This window comes from Bufo bufo, chromosome 1, assembly GCF_905171765.1.
Source record: "Bufo bufo chromosome 1, aBufBuf1.1, whole genome shotgun sequence".
In the NCBI taxonomy this organism is placed as follows: domain Eukaryota; kingdom Metazoa; phylum Chordata; class Amphibia; order Anura; family Bufonidae; genus Bufo; species Bufo bufo.
In genome coordinates this window covers 652,617,436-652,634,693 of record NC_053389.1, presented here as the reverse complement: position 1 = coordinate 652,634,693, position 17,258 = coordinate 652,617,436, and the positions used below count along the sequence as shown (strand labels likewise).

At 45.3% G+C, this 17,258-nt stretch overlaps 1 protein-coding gene and 1 pseudogene across 1 annotated transcript in view; both read right to left on the bottom strand.

Annotated features, from left to right (window-relative positions):
* MYO5C (myosin VC) overlaps nt 1-15,240 on the bottom strand; it is a 193,880-nt gene extending 178,640 nt beyond the window's left edge. The window contains exon 1 of the mRNA XM_040413958.1: nt 15,106-15,240. Within this exon, the coding sequence (XP_040269892.1) occupies nt 15,106-15,132 (27 nt within the window). The 5' untranslated portion in view covers nt 15,133-15,240. The remainder of the gene's footprint in view (nt 1-15,105) is intronic.
* On the bottom strand, nt 6,971-7,070 carry LOC120987351 (annotated as a pseudogene).
* Nucleotides 15,241-17,258: the final 2,018 nt, after the last annotated feature.

Genomic DNA, 17,258 nt, shown 5'->3' with positions numbered 1-17,258 from the left:
TTCCATTCGTCTCCCTCCTTGATTCGGATTAGATTGTATGCCCCTTTCAGGTCAATCTTGGAAAACCAGGTTGCCCCCAAAACCTGGTTAAATAAATCCGGAATCAATGGGAGAGAGTATCTATTTTGGACAGTGATTTTATTTAATCTCCGGTAATCAATACAAAGCCTAAGACCACCATCCTTCTTTTTAACAAAGAAAAACCCTGCTCCCATAGGAGAGACTGAAGGTCTAATATGCCCTTTAGCAAGGCTCTCCTTAATATAATCTTCCATAGCCTTGCGTTCGGGCCCTGAAAGATTATAAATTCGACCTTTAGGAAATTCGGCACCCTCAATTAGCTCTATGGTGCAATCATAAGGTCTATGGGGGGGTAGAACCTCTGGAGTAAGGGACGAGAACACATCAGAATATTCCTTAATAACAGAGGGTAATGTATTAGACCTTACTGAAACCCCAGCCTGGACCACGGACAAGCATGAGTCACACTTAGGTCCCCATTTCACCAACTCTCCTTTGGACCAATCAATTGTGGGGTTATGTAAACGGAGCCAAGGCAACCCTAGTACCACCTCAACCGGTAGGTTCTCCAGGACTAGAAGAGAACATCTCTCAGAGTGGCACACACCCACGGACAGAGAAATTTCAGAGGTACATGACCTCATCGTACCACCAATCAGGGGAGTAGCATCAATAGCCATGACATGGATAGGTGTAGGTAAAGCAAACATTGGAATACCCAATTTACAAGCAAACTCAAAGTCAATAAAGCTGGCCGTTGAACCAGAGTCAATAAAGGCCTTACCCGGCCACTTATTAACCCCCAGAGAAATTGTTATGGGTACCAAAAGCTTACCTTTAGAAAAATCAGGGTGTACCTGGTCTTTAGGTTGTCTTGCCTTAGGAGACTTGTCAGAGAGGACCCTCTTAGGACACTTGTTGATCCAATGGCCAGGATCTCCACAGTAGAAGCACTCTCTGCGACGAAGATTACCCCGGGTCATGCCAACCTGCATGGGTTCCTCGGTGGAGACCTCAGTGTTGTCCCTGGAAAAGGCCTCTGGCTGGACCACCATCTGAGAACAGAACTGTCGTTCTTGTCGTCTCTCTCTCTAACTCGTCGGTCAAGTCGGACAACTAGGGTCATCATCTCCTCTAAGGTCTCAGGAATTTGGTAATTGACCAAAAGGTCTTTTAAATTATCAGATAGACCAGACCTAAACTGACTCTTCAGGGCTGGTTCATTCCATCCTGAGGGGACACACCACCGTCTGAATTAGGTGCAATACTCCTCCGCAGGGAGATAGCCCTGAACCAGTGCCCTAAGAGCCGTCTCGGCTACCAGGGCCCTGTCTGGTTCGTCATAGAGGGTACCCAGGGCCTGAAAAAAAACCTCCACAGAAGTTAGACAACTGGCCCCAGGAGGTAACGAAAATGCCCAGTCCTGGGGATCACCCTGTAGTAGAGAAATGATAATCCCCACACGTTGGCTCTCGGGACCGGAGGACACGGGGCGCAAACTGAAGTAGAGTTTGCAATTCTCCTTAAAGGAGAGAAACCTCTTCCGGTCTCCAGAAAAGGGTTCTGGGAGCTTGATCTGGGGTTCAAAATGTGGACTGGAGGACAGAGGAGTGGAAGAACCTTGCCCTAACTCACAAGAACGGAGTTTCTCTCCTAGCTCCTGCACCCTCTGTGTCAAGTTAGAGACAGGTAGTAAGAGGATTCATGATACAGTGGTTATTGGGCCTGTTAATCTGTAACGGTCACGTCCACACACACACAGGGGGAAGGATAGTGACCACTGCGCTCCACCCTCACCCCTGGCCCTGCCTACTTGCCTCACGAGTCCTGATGACAGGGGACAACTGGACGACGGTCCCTAACTTAGGATACGTGCAGGAAAGACAGACAAGACAAAATACGGAACATGAACGGACCGGGTCAGAACCAAGAGAGCTACGCAGTACAAAGGGTTAAGCAAAGAATGGTCAGGAGAAACCGGGGTCAAATACCAGGAGAGTAGAGAAGTACAAGAGGAGTCCTAAGAGAGTAGTCAGGTGGGAGCCGAGGTCACAATACCAGGACGGATGCGCAGTACAGGAGGAGCAGGCAAAAGGATCGTCAGGGAACGGAATCAGGTGAGTATTCAGTAGTCCATCAAATAGCCAGGAACCTAGAAATTAACAGGCAACCTGTGGCTAGCAGGCTGCCTGTATTTACAGTGGGGAGTGAGGGTCATGTGATGTGGCCAGCGTCACATGACCGACAGACCAACCAGTTGAGCACCGAGTGATCAGCTCGGCGCTCAAGGCAGACTTAGGAGCAGGGAGCCACCCAGCAGTAAGCCGCCCTGGGAATGAGGTCAAACACAGATCCTCATTCCCAAAGCTAAGCAACAGTTCTGCGGGCAATGGGGGACCGAGTGCACCTTCGGAACCCTGTTACAGCAGCGCTCCCTGGGCTCTGTACTCACAGCTTTCTTGTCCTCTGCCGTCGGCACAGAGCGGCAAGAAGAGAAGAGATCTGGATCCAAGAAGCGGCCGCGTCAGGAGCAGGAGAGGTAAGTTGATTTTTTATTTTTTTTCTCTCTGCGGTATGGGGGTCTCATTTGAGGCATGGGGGTCTCATCTGAGGCATGGGGGGTCTTATTTATATTGGGGCTCTTATCTGAAGTCTGATTGGGGGTCATTCACATTGAGGTCTGAGCTGAGGTCTAATTGTGGGTCTGATCTGAGGTCTTATTAACATTGGGGGTCTTATCTGTGGTCTGATTATGGTCTTATTAAAATTGGGGTTCTGATTGGTAGTCTCATCTGAGGTCTAATGAATTTTTTGTTTTTACCTAGGTGTGTCTTATGGGCAGGTGCATCTTACAAGGCCAAAAATATGGTATTTACTTCGTTTAAAAAAATATATAAAAATTGTTGTAGAATAAAAAATCAAAAACAATTCAAATAAAATAAAAATCTATATTCAACATTTTAAAATATTAAATATGTATAAAAAATGAAATAGTTAAAAGGGTTATCCGAGATCAGAAAATGCCCCCTATATGCCCGGGACCCTCACAATGAAGCATCACCCGCGATGCTACGGAGGGTCATCCCCGTCACCGCCAGCCATTGGCTGCTCCCCCCCGACACTGGATATTTTTATGCACGCACAGGGAGAAGCAGCTGCAGCGGTGTGGGGACCAGGAGCAACACAGGGAGCGGGGAGCCAGGTAAGTAAAATCAGTGCGAGGGGCCCAGGCATATGGGTGGCATTTTTTTGTCTCGGATAACCCCTTTAAGAAGGAGTCGAGCACTGATAGATTAGGCAGGCATTGTATGCTGGTAAAACCTTCTGACCAGGGGCATAATGTGAAGTTTCTGGATCCCAAAACTGTTTATGTGCTACTAGTTTAGTTAGATTGTGTTTGCCTATAATTCTGACTGACTTTATTAGTGATCAATGCAGTAATCCAGGTAATTCCAAAAGGGTCAACTTACTTTTTCTTGCAATTGCAATAATGGTGTTTTCCTGTATGGTCCATCTCCTACCACCGCACGCCCTATAAGTACACTGTTGTTTCTGATGTACCATTGTATACATGCCACATAGGCTCAAAGTATGTAAAACAGAGACTGAACATTATACTTATTTGTAGGATCCCGCTGCACTGAAAAGTGTAGTTGACTGCACTTTAGAAAACAGCTACTAACAGCCCAATTTTTTCTATGAAATTACTGTATACTGTATATGCCATACGGAAAAACGGAACGGAAAAACGGAACGGAAAAACGGAACCGAAACGGAAACACAACGGAAACAAAAAACGGAAAAACGGAACGCAAAACACTGAAATGGACATACTGTAGTGTGAAAGAGGCCTAACAGAGGAACTTACGATTATCCCCTCCCTTTAGAGCGCGGTATCATTTGAATTACATTTAATACACTTATTTAGTGCAGCAATAATTGCGGTTCTGCTGCGGTACCGCAGCCAAACCAGGTACAGCAAACAAAATAGCGCTATTGAAGCAATTGAGCACTGTACATTATTGCCACGTAATACCGCAAGCTTCTAGTAAGCCGCCGGTTAGTTTGCTATTACCTATTCCCATATTTACAAAAAATGTCCGAGCTGTGGTGGGATAGAAAGGAAAGAATCCAAAGAGTTCAAACTATTTTTAGAATACAAGCGTCAAATCAAATAGGGAATAACATAAGCCATGACACACACTTCCCGTTCATTAGAGACACATTGCAACAACTAGAAACTCTATTAACCGTGGAAATGAAAGACCTATGGGAAATAACATTAGAGAAATATATAGAGTGGATTACAATACCGAAGGGGTGAAAGGTGGAAAAAACGTTGTCAGGAGATATGGGGGACAAAGACATCATTAGAGAATGGGAACAAATGTTCCACGATTTCTGAAGGAGAGCCATCATTTCCATTATTCATAAAAGAAGGCAAAGACTAATGATTATAAGCAAGGAAATACGAGAACTATTTCAGAAACTAAGGCCCTGGAAAGACGACCCAATTATACAACCCCTAGTGAATAGTATAAAAAGAAGACTCCATATAAAAGAGGAAGAAATAAAAGAAAAAAAGATGCGGAAATTTAATAGACTCATTACCGATAAAAATCATTGAACATTACACAGAGGAAAACTTTAACTCTTTAGAAACAATAGACGAATATCTGTCAGAAATACAGAGCAATCACGGATCAATATTTACGACACATAATGACTCCGATGTATCAGAAGATCTGAACACCAGTGTCCCCTTATAACCAATAATAATAATGCATAATACAGACATCCCCATACAGAACAGTTTTAGGCTACTTTCACACTCGCGTTTGGTGCGGAAAGTCAATGGAGGACGGATCCGTTTTCTATTGTGCCAGATTGTGTCATAGAAAACGGATGCATCCCAATTGACTTACATTGTGTGTCAGGATGGATCCGTTTGGCGCAGTTTCGTCAGACAGACACCAAAACGCTGCAAGCAGCGTTTTGGTGTCCGCCTCCAAAGAGGAATGGAGACGGAACGGAGGAAAACTGAGGCAAACTGATGCATTCTGAGCGGATCCTTATTTATTCAGAATGCATTAAGGGTAAAACTGATGCGTTTTGGACCGCTTGTGAGAGCTCTAAACGGATCTCACAAACGGAAAGCCAAAACGCCAGTGTGAAAGTAGCCTTAGCCCCTTCAACCAGACCATAGACGAAGAAGAGAAAAGAGAAGCAGAAACAACAAAAGATGAAAGAAAAAATGAGAAAACGAGAAAGCTGATCCTAAAAGAAATTCACCAGGTACAACATACAGTGCAGTGTGTAAAACGGGAAAGGTTAATGAAAAAAAGGAAGAGCGGAAAGTAGTACAAGAAAATCAGGAAGGAGAAATAATCAGTGAAACAAGAAACCAAGAAGAAAATAAAGAAGAAAGTAGTAGGAAAAAGGCCACCATCAAAAAGACAATAAAACAGGATTTTTTTAGGTTCGAAAAAATGCAAACAAAAGAGGGGATGTAGAGGGGGGCAATTCACCAAAAAGAAAAAACTATTAATAGAAAATGGGAATAAAGATGACACTCTCGGGCAAAAAGTATATAATCTGAGGAGCCATGAACTAACTAAAGGAGAAGAAGCAATCCTGAAAAAGGGATTCAGATTTGCCCCCACTACATTTTTTTATAAATTCGAAGCATTTATAGGAGTGAAAAAATTATGAGGAGACTAGCTCTGAAAACATACTTCATAAAAAAAAACTGTAAAAAAAAAGGGGCATCTAAGAAAGGCTATAAAAAAAAGGACAAACAGTAGCAGTAGAAAATGAATAAGATAATTTTAAACATACGGATTTAAAACCAAAATCGAAATACCATCTATTACAAGAATATTCCCCCGCCCTAAATAGTTGTATGAACCAAGTAACAAAAGAAATAAGAAAAATTTGCAAACCTAAAAATCCCCAGTACATGAGTAACATTACTAGAGAAGAGAAAAAAGCGATTATCACTATGCAGGACAATAATGAAGTCATCATTCGCCCCGCAAAGGAGGTGGCATAGTCATAGTGGATAAGGAAAACTATCACAGGGAGGCAGAGAACATACTCGGGGACAGTAGAACATACAAAATGTTAAAAAATGATCCAACAGAGCATAAAAAAAAGAAAAGCTGAAAACTCTGGTCCAAAGAGGTAGAGACCAAGGAATTCTGCACAAAAAAGAAGCAACATTCATAAGTATAGAACACCCTATGATCGCTGTATTTTACCATAGCCCCAAAACCCACCGGGGAGACCTATCGTGTCAGGTATAGACAGCCTAACCAGTTCCCTGTCCAGATATATCGACCAACAGTTACAGCCATATGCACAGACACTCCCCACATATCTGAAGGATGCAAAACATACATTACAAACATTGAATAAAGTTAAATGGAAAGAGGACGACATAATTGGCACTTTGGATGTCAAGGCAAGTCAGTGGCGTGAGGATGAGGGATTGCAGCAGTGATCACTCATCCTCATACACAGGAGATGACCGCTACATGTCAATGCAGCTTTCATTTCCGGTAATGAACGGGTAATTATCGGGAACATCCAGATAACAAGTAACATGTCACATTCTCAATACTTACTTTCAGTAACTGACTGTAATTTCTGTTATTGGTCACCTAAGTGAATGTGTGCTGATAAGACATCTGGCCAAAATGATAAAAACTCTTACTTACACCAGGCCGGGCAAAGAATAGAGGTGAGTGCACTCAAAATGTGCAAAAGTGAAGTACGTGCAAATGTACCATCACTCAGTGGGCTCCCGCCTACAGTAAGTTCAGGCACCCCAGGGTCACCACTCCTGGGGCAATTCTGCACCTTTAAAACACATCTTAGCCCCTGGCTTCGATCCGGCAGAGCCCTTGGTCACCTAGCACTGGGTGCATTGGTCCCAGGCCGCACACCCTAGGGATGCTGTGTGGTTCTCTGTTCTACATCCTGGTACCACCAGGACCTGATAAGAACAGATACTACACTTGATCTTAGCCAAAAGGTCGAGAAGAAAATGTAAAAAAAATAAAATAAATAAAGTGCAAAATAAAATTGTTCACTGTCCCCCAACAGTTTTCTTATGACCTCTTGGGGGACATATTATGTGGCAAAAATATATTTAAAAGTAATAAAGTGATTATATAAAAAAAATATATATATAAAAGAAAAAAATCTCACACCAACCACATCACTATTATCACCCCATTCACGTGAAACTATACATATTATATAATAAAACAATCCAACCAAAAATAGGGAACTAATTATGATAATTTGCACATTTAAAGAAGATTCATACATTCCTGCTCCATGCTGCTCTCACATCTCCATCTTCTGATTCCGGAGCACCTCCCGCAAATGACTGACGTCAGCGGTAACGTGCTGCTTGTGGCCACATCACCACTGAAGCCAGTCATTGGCTTGAGTGGTGCAAGTGACTGTGCCCACAGCCAGCCAGAAGTAAACAGTGCCGGAGCCGGAAGATGGAGGCAGCACGGAGGAACGGAGCACCAGGGAGCATGTCATTATGAATCTTCTGTTTCAGGGATATGCTGCAGGAACGTGTTAAAAATCATTTTTACTGGGAAATCCCTTTAATCCCCTGTTAGTCATCATGCACACGGCCGTTGGGCGGCCGTGGCCGTATTGCGGCCTGCAAACGGCGGGTCGGCAATCCACAGCCGCCAGCCGTGTGCACCCCGCATCATGAATGCGGACCCATTCACTTGAATGGGTCCGCAATTCCGGAGATGCGGAACGGAGTCACGGAACGGAACACCGGAAGCACTACAGAGTGCTTCAGTGGTGTTTCTTTCCGTTGTGCCGCACTGCAAATAAATATGTCATGTCATATTTTTTTGCGGTGCGGACAGACCACGGCCCCATTCAAGTTGAATGGGTCCGGCCCGCTGCACGGATGTTGCCCGTGCATTGGGGACCGCAATTGCGGTCCCCAATGCACGGAACGGCCGCACAACGGCCGTGTGCATGCGGCCTTACACTGCACAATATTAGGGACAATTACTGGGAACAAGTGTTCATAGGAGGGCTCATTCCTTATATCTGGCTGGTATAATCATGCTACCGATAAACAAGGAATCACTCGTTTATCGGCTGATTTGAATATGTTATCAGGATGAAAGATGTAAGATAATTGGCAGCACATCTCCCTGTGTAATCAGGATGTGCTACCGATCATCAATAGAACTGAATGAGGGAGGAATGACCGTGATAGTGATCATTCCTCCCCATTCACTTTGCATGGGCCTGTGTAATAGGCTGATGCAAACGAGCGCTGATTAGCTGATTTTCTTTTTTTGTAGTCCCTTGAAATAGTGCAACGTGACAATGCGGCCCTTTGTGCACCCCTGCTATTAGATGTCTATTTTCTACAGTTTTTTTGTGGCCACAGTAGTGCAGTCGACCACACTACAAAGACATACACAGATGGAAAGCAGGCCAACAGAGTGCAAAGTCACTACAACCACTACAACGGGGGACCGTGTTCCCCCATTTGAATGGCACAAGTGAGTGCTGCTCCATTCAGCTCTAGGGGTCTGCCGGAGATAGTCGAGTGCTTGCTTGCTATTTCTGGCAGTCCCATACAGTTGAATGAAGCGGCAGCACTCATGCATGTCCACCATTTCACTAAAATGGGGGAACACAGTCCCTCTTACTAGTGATCGGTGGGACCACATTGGTCAGACGCTCGTCGGTTACACATTTATCTCTTATTCTGTGGATAAGGGACAAGCTGTTGTAATGAGACTGTCCCTAGAAGGTGTTAAACGGCTGGGATCGGCGGTATTGGCACTTGTGTGCCCACACAATCATCTGGAGGAACTATGACGTCTTACTGAGGTCCTACTGACGTGCTGGTTTTGCAATCTCCAACAATAAATATGGCGAAAACAGGAGGTGAACTCGTCATTTCATGAACTCTAACTGATATAAGGCTCAAGAATATGTAACTGGAAGCGGGTAACAACGGCAGATCACCCACCAGTCAGCAGACTGGCTTCTGCGCTGTGAATCTCTCATTGAAACGCCTGGACTACAGAGCAAAGGAAATACAATGCAGGGGCAGCGGGGCTACTATAGAGAGTACAGTGACAGGGGACGGCCACGTGTGACATAAATGCTAAAGATTCTGGAAATGTGCTGTTCCGGAGAAGTGGATACGATACCACAAATCTCAAGCACACACTGTCAGCGTAAACCGACTTGCACTGTAGGTTTTCAATCCACAGCATGTCAAATTATCTGCCTGCGGCTTCCAGCCTCAACGGTACCTGCGCACGAGTCTGGGTTTAGAAACAAAATATTTGAACATATTTTTGTGTGGATTTCTCTGCATTTGCACACCGAATCAAAATCTGCATGAGTTATGCCTTAGGCCTCATGCGCACGACTGTTGTTTTTGTCCCCATCCGAGCCGCTCGGATGCGGTCCCATTCACTTTAATGGGGCCGCAAAAGATGCAGACAGCACTCCGTGTGCTGTCCGCATTCGTTGCACCGTTCCGTGGCCCCGCAAAGAAAATATAACATGTCCTATTCTTGTCCATTTTGCCCATTTCTACAATGGGCCGCCCGTTCTGTTCCGCAAATTGCGGAAGGCACACGGGCGGCTTCCGCTTTTTTGCGGATCCGCTGTTTGCGGACCGCAAAAAATGGAACGGTCGTGTGGATGAGGCCTTATTCCCACATCAGTGTTCGGTCAGTGATTTCCATCAGTGATTTTGAGCCAAAACCAGGTGCGGCTCTAAACACAGAACAGGAGTAGATCTTTCCCTTATACCTTATGTCTGTGGAGGCTCCACTTCCGTTTTTGGCTCACAATCACTGATCAAAACACTGACGTGTGAATGAGGCATTATTCACATTTCCGTGCCAGTATTACGTATGTGAAACAAGCGTCCTTATTCAATCCGTGAAGAATCCGTGGATGGTCCTTGCGTTTTTTCCTTCTATGTGTCATTTGTAATCCACAGACATAGCTCAGCTGAAAATTTATTTCAAGAGCATTTCCTAGCTATCTTCCGTGAAAAACGGATCCACCACGGATTCATAAACTTCAATGGGCGTGTTTGATTCGCATCACGGACCAAAGTGAAGGATGTATTCATTATTTTTTTACTGCTGACCCACGGTCAGAAAAAAATATATTGATGTGTGAACGTAGACACATTTAAAGCAAGGGGTATTTCACGTCAGTGAAAAACGAAAATGTGAACGATGCCTAAGGGCTCATGCACAGTGGGTCCGCAATATACGGGTACCGGTTGTGTGCACACCGTATCATGGACGCAGACCCATTCACTTGAATGGGTCTACAATCCGGGAGATACGGTGCGGAACTGAGGCACTGATCGGACTGTTTCCGTGGGTTTTCTGTCTGCGCCTCTGCACCGCAAAAAAATAGTGCATGCAAACAATTTTTGTGGTGCGAACTGTCAAGTGAATGTGTCCACAAGGTCGATGTCCGTGCATCACGGACCAGAATTTGAGGTCCGCTACATGGGCAAGGCCAGCACACGATTATGTGCATGAGCCTTAATGCATTACTTGTGTTTTTTGTTGCAGATTTCTCTAAATCCGCATGGGAGGTCAATTTCTGCATGGAAGGAAAAAAGCAAAGCCTACATGCGATTTGTCTGACCTCATACACTTGGCAGGTCTGAGTGTACTACACTGCGTTTTTTCTGCACAGAAATCAGCAGGGAAAAACGCACGTAACCCGCAACGTGTGCAGGTAGCCTTGCAATGCAAAGCTTGACAGCAGAAGAAGCAGTTTTTGCGGAGGTGGATTTCAGTCAGATTTTCCACAGCGCCCGCAGCAGACCCGACACGTGGGGCCCATACTGTGGCCACAGAGGTCTTCCACGTATTAGAACTGCTGGTGACCTGCTAGTAACACCTTGTATTCAGAGGTTGTGTTGGCGACATGAATAATGTAGTAACAAGCTTCCTTGCTCTAGTGGACCTTAGGAGAAGTCATACAGAAAAAAACTATTTCAGGCCACTTTTTATGCATTGTTTGTGCCATGTTTGTCTTAAAATCGGGTGATAAAAAAAAAAATCTGAAAATGTATGGCACAATGATATCAGACTGTAGTGGTGTATTCAAAGGTCACAATCATTTCAAGGTATTATTGTATACTGATACGGAGAAAAAACTACCCCTACCAAAAAAATACTATTGCAAAGTAAATAGATCCCTCCTGGTAAGGCCTCTTTCACACTACAGTTTTTTTTTTTCCGTTTTGCGGGCCGTTTTTTGCGTTCCGTATACGGTCCGTATACTGAGCCATTCATTTCAATGGTTCCGCAAAAAAACAGAATGTACTCCGTATGCATTCCGTTTCCGTATTTCAGTTTTTCCGTTCCGTTGAAAGATAGAACATGTCCTATTATTGCCCGCAAATCACGTTCCGTGGCTCCATTCAAGTCAATGGGTTCACCAAAAAAACGGAACACATACGGAAATGCATCTGTATGTCTTCCGTGTCCGTTCTGTTTTTGCGGAACCATCTATTGAAAATGTTATGCCCAGCTCAATTTTTTTCTATGTAATTACTGTATACTGTATATGCCATACGGAAAAACGGACCGGAAATGGAAACACAATGGAAACAAAAAAACTGATCCATGAAAAACGGACCGCAAAACACTGAAATAGCCTTACGGTCGTGTGAAAGAGGCCTAAGTTCCTAGAAGTTTCCATTGTTTTTACAAAAAAAAAGCTCAAAATGCCACATGATAATCCAAACGGATCCAAACGGATCCGTTTTGACTTTACATTGAAAGTCAATGGGGGACGGATCCGTTTGAAAATTGAGCCATATTGTGTCAACTTCAAACGGATCCGTCCCCATTGACTTACATTGTAAGTCTGGATGGATCCGTTTGCCTCCGCACAGCCAGGCGGACACCCGAACGATGCAAGCAGCGTTCAGGTGTCCGCTTGCTGAGCGGAGCGGAGGACAAACTGTGCCAAACTGATGCATTCTGAGCGGATCCGCATCCACTCAGAATGCATTAGGGCTGGACGGATCCGTTCGGGGCCGCTTGTGAGACCCTTCAAACGGAACTCACAAGCGGAGCCCCGAACGCTAGTGTGAAAGTAGCCTAATGCCACTAAGAAACAAAACAGGTGCTAAAACACACTATGTGGGCAAACACGCTAGGACCAAAACTGTGGAAAGGAGCCCTAACGGCACCTGCACATGTTGCGGATTAAGCGCGTTTTTTATGTGCGGATTTTCATGAGGAAAACCTATGCGTAAGGCCCCTTGCAGACGAGCGTGAGTGGATTAGGTGCGGATGCGTTCAGTGAAAAATGCGCGATTTCGCAAGCAAGTACATTCAGTTTTGTTTGCCATTGTGTTCAGTTGTTATCGCGCGGGTGCAATGCGATTTATTGCATTTTTCACACACGTGATAAAAAACTGAATGTAAACAAACAATATCTCTTAGCAACCATCCATGAAAAACGCATCGCATCCGCACTTGCTTGCGGATGCGATTTTCACGCAGCCCCATTCACTTCTATGGGGCCTGCGTTGCGTGAAAATCTCTGAATATAGAACATGCTGTGATTTTCACGCAACGCACAAGTGATGCGTGAAAACCAATGCACGTGTACACAGCCCCATTGAAATGAATGGGTCCGGATTCAGTGCAGGCGCAATGCGTTTGCATCATGCATTGCACCCGCGCGGAATACTCGCCCGTGTGAAAGGGGCCTAATACAGCAAAGTGTATGAGATTAGACAAATCCCATGCATTCGTTGCTTCTTTCTTCCATGCTGAAATTGACCTGCTCTGTGCATTTAGAAATCTGCAGCATGTCAACTGCTTGTGCAATTTATGGTGCAGATTTCACCCTTTTCAATGGAAGGATGAGATGCGGATCTGGTGGGAAATGCACAGAAATTCACCCAAAAAAAGTGTTGATTTTCTGTTTTGAAATCTACACTCGTGTGCAGGTACCCTAACGGTGGTCTAGTCTCCTGGAGACCACGGGCAGAACACATCTGTCATTCACTGACGTGTGAAAGAGGACTTTAACAGGGGGGGGGGGGGTTCAGGAATCTGAAAAAAGAACTTGGGCTCATGCACATGACCGTATGTATTTTGCGGTCCGCAAAAAACGGATCCGCAAAAAATACGGATGATGTCCGTGTGCATTCCGTATTTTGCGGAACTGAACAGCTGGCCCCTAATAGAACAGTCATATCCTTGTCCGTAATGCGGACAATAATAGGACATGTTCTATTTTTTTTTTTGCGGAACAGAAATACAGACATACGGAAACGGAATGCACATGGAGTAACTTCAGGTTTTTTTTTGCGGACCCATTGAAATGAATGGTTCCGCATACGGTCCACAAAAAAAACTAAACTGACATGGAAAGAAAATACATTTGTGTGCATGAGCCCTTAAAGGGGTTCTTGCACTTTGTTTTAATAGATGATCTATCCTCTGGATAGATCATCAGCATCTGACTGGCGGGAGTCCGGCACCCGGGACCCCCGCCGATCAGCTGTTTGAGGAAGGCAGCGGCGCTCCGCAAAAAGATAGGACATGTTCTATCTTTTTGCGGAACGGAAGTACGGGACAAAACCCTTCCGTTCCGCACTATTCCGCATCTCCGGACCCATTGAAGTGAATGGGTCTGCATCTGTGATGCGGAATGCACAGGGAACGGTGTCCTTATCCTGACGGAATGTGGCTTAAGGAGCTGTGCTATACTGTTCCCGCAGATCCTACACATATGAAGGGGAGTTAGAGAAACAGTGTAGTATTATTTATTTATTGGCTCAGTAATCTAATAGGAGGTATACATACATAATATAAAACACCAGTACAATAAGCATGAAACTGGTACAGAGGGGCCGAGGACCCTGCATATCACACTACGCACAGAAATTCGTGGGGGTCTTATGTACGTTCACCCGCCGCCGTGTGCAGGTGGCCTTAGGGTGGATTCACACTTAGGTTTTTTTCTGCTGTTTCTAGCTTTTGTGGATTTTGGTGCGTTTATTTTTGGCTGTCATTTTTAGCACCATTTTTTTTCTAGGCAAAAACACCAGCTCCAACTGTTGCATGAAGTTTATTGGAAATTATTATTGAAGGATAACTTTTTTTAGGTGTTTTTTTTTTTTGCCCAAAAACCACCGGAACCAAAACTGTGTGTGAAGGAACCAATATTCCTTTCTTGGACATTGATGCCATATCGCTAGGAAATGGCATCGGTGTCAGAGGGGTGCAGGACCCACCTACTCCCTTCTCCGGAATAGTGCGCCAAGCATGCGCGGCCACCCTTTGATGGTGTATCCTAGTGATATGCCATCTATGTCCCAGATGGGAATATCCCAGGATGAAACTGGATTAATTTGCAATAAAGAATAAGTACTTTCCTGCCCATGGACAACGCTGCAGCCAGTCACTGGCATCTGTGGGTGCACTGCCAAGGCTAGCGTCTACGGAGAGGGTTGTGGGAAGGATCCAGAGGGAACGTCATATCCACTATTATGGATGGCCACGGCCACTCTTGACATATCGGCCGATCCCGCATGATCCGCATGTGGTAGTGACAAGCAATGAGTCTGTGGTGACATACATGGTGACACTGGTCGTGGCCATGATCGCAGTGGCGGTAATCTCAGAAATGAATGGGATTGCAGCACAAGTGTTACATTTTTTGCGACTAGCGCTATGATCCCATTCATTTCTATGGGATGACCCCTACTCTGCGATCCCGGCCACGACCAGCGCTGCCACATAGCTCTAGTCCTCAGTGAATGTGATACTGATTCCTCACCCAGTCTATAGCACTAATAATAGGAGGCAAAAAAGTTCCCTTCTATTGCGCCAACAACTTCCATGGCGATGTACAGAGCCTGTCCTCTCTCACACCAAGCCTGTGAGTGCAGTCTATGGGGACGCTGGGTTCAGCACTGCACACAGGCCACTGCCCCTTCAAGGAAACTTCAGAGCTGCAGTCACCAGCTGGAAGAAAGTCACCACAAGCTGCGGACGTTACCTGTGTGTAGAGCTCCGCCAGCGCCATGGCGACCGCTGGGACTCGGGGGGCTCCGTCCGCTTTCCGCCCTTCACTGCCACTTAGCCGCCGCGGTGGTGCCGTACTGCCGAGGGGCTGCCCAGTGCGCGTCCACGACCCCGCTACCTGCAGAGGCGGGAGCGCGCCTGTCCCGACACCTGAGCGGGTGTGGCGGCCCCGGCTGGGATGACTGTACAGTCAGTGCTCGGGCTGTCACCCGGGAACCCGCACCTGTCGGACGGGCATATAGAAGTGATCAGGAGCTGCATGTTCACCGGTCTGAGAGCTGACAGCCTGGAGTCATCTGCGGGGCAGTTGTGGGACTGGAGAATTTATTGGGGGTCATTTACCAAGACCGGCTTTTTCTGCTGCTCTTTTACTTTTGTGCTGGCTTTGCTGGCGGAAGATGTGCCTAGAGCCTCATTCACACATCCGTGTCCGTGCTTAAATCCGTGAAAAGGTGGTCAGTGATGCCTCCGTGAAGATCGCCATGGCTCCGTTTTTTACTGCCACTGAACAGCTGAAAAATAATTTTCAAAGCATCTCTTCTTAATGATCTGTGAAACTTGGATGGCATCCGTGGTTTTCACGTACCTATAGATTATAATGGGCGTGATGGATCCGTGAACACGGACAAAATAGAGCATGCATCCGTGCTAAAAACACTGACCCACTGACCGTGCTAAAATACTATTTTAAATACACATATTACCACGACCTTATGTGTTTTGCGGTCCGCAAAAAATAAAAATGGATGACATCCACATGCCATCCGTTTTTTTTTTTTGCGGATCCATTGTAGCAATGCCTAAAACGGACAAGAATAGGACATGTTCTATTTTTTTTGCGGGGCTACGGAACGGACATACTGATGCGGACAGTACACTGTGTGCTGTCCGCATTTTTTGCGGACCCATTGAAATGAATGGATCTGCATCCTAACCGCAAAAAAAACTGAACGGACACGGAAACAAACAACGTTCGTGTGCATGTAGCCTAAAATGAATGGCTAGGTGTGATGTTCGTGGGACACTGGCATGTGAATGAGGCTTAATTTATGAGGAGACATCTGCCTTGTCATAAGGCTAGGGATACACGGCGACATAGGTCGCACAACATTTTTTTTTATGATGTCACACTGGCATGATTTTTCATCGACTGTCGCAGTCACAGCATGTCGCAATGTAGTTGTGCCCTTATTGTTACACAACTTATTGTCACGTGACACATGTGTAGCCCTACCCTTCAGCGTGGCTGGCGGAAAAACTAGATCTGCCCCTGGCTGGAGCAGTTTTTCACCAACTTTTACCCTTGTCCCCTCTCCTGCCACCACACGGCGCAAAGGGTGGGTTCACATCACGTCTTATGCCTCCATTTGAAGAATATGTTAGAAAAAAGGATACAAAAACACAGCGCACCTAGTTTTTGTATCCTGTACAGTCCGGTAGAAAAAAAGTATACTTTTTTTTTTACAATGGAACTCTATGGTGAACGGATGCCACTGTATGGCATCAGTCTGAGGCATCCGTTTAACGTATACGTTTTTTTGTATATGTTAAACTGATAGGAAAAACGTTATGTGAATCCAGCCAAAAACACCAGCGAAAGAAAATATTGTCACATAGGCGTTCAAAAAGGGGTCGTGTGAAGATAAAGGCACAGTGCCATAAATTCATAAAAAATCATATCTTTATTCAAGTACCTATATATATAAAGAAGGACGTACCGTATATGTCTTTCTCTTCATATCCCAACTGCCATACACACAGTCACATGTCCCTTATCAGCCAATAGAAGCTCGCAGGCCCTTAGGCCTCTTTCACACGAGAGTGACGGATTGGCCCTGGATGCGTTCAGTGAAACTTGCACCATTTTGCAAGCAAGTTCAGTCAGTTTTGTCTGCGATTGCATTCAGTTGTTCAGTTTTTTCCATGCGGGTGCAATGTGTTTTGATGCGTTTTTCACGCACGTGATAAAAAACTGAAGGTTTACAAACATCTCTTAGCAACCATCAGTGAAAAACGCATCGCACCCGCACTTGCTTTCGGATGCAATGCATTTTTCACTGAAGCCCCATTCACTTCTATGGGGCCAGGGCTGCGTGAAAAACGCAGAATATAGAACATGCTGCGATT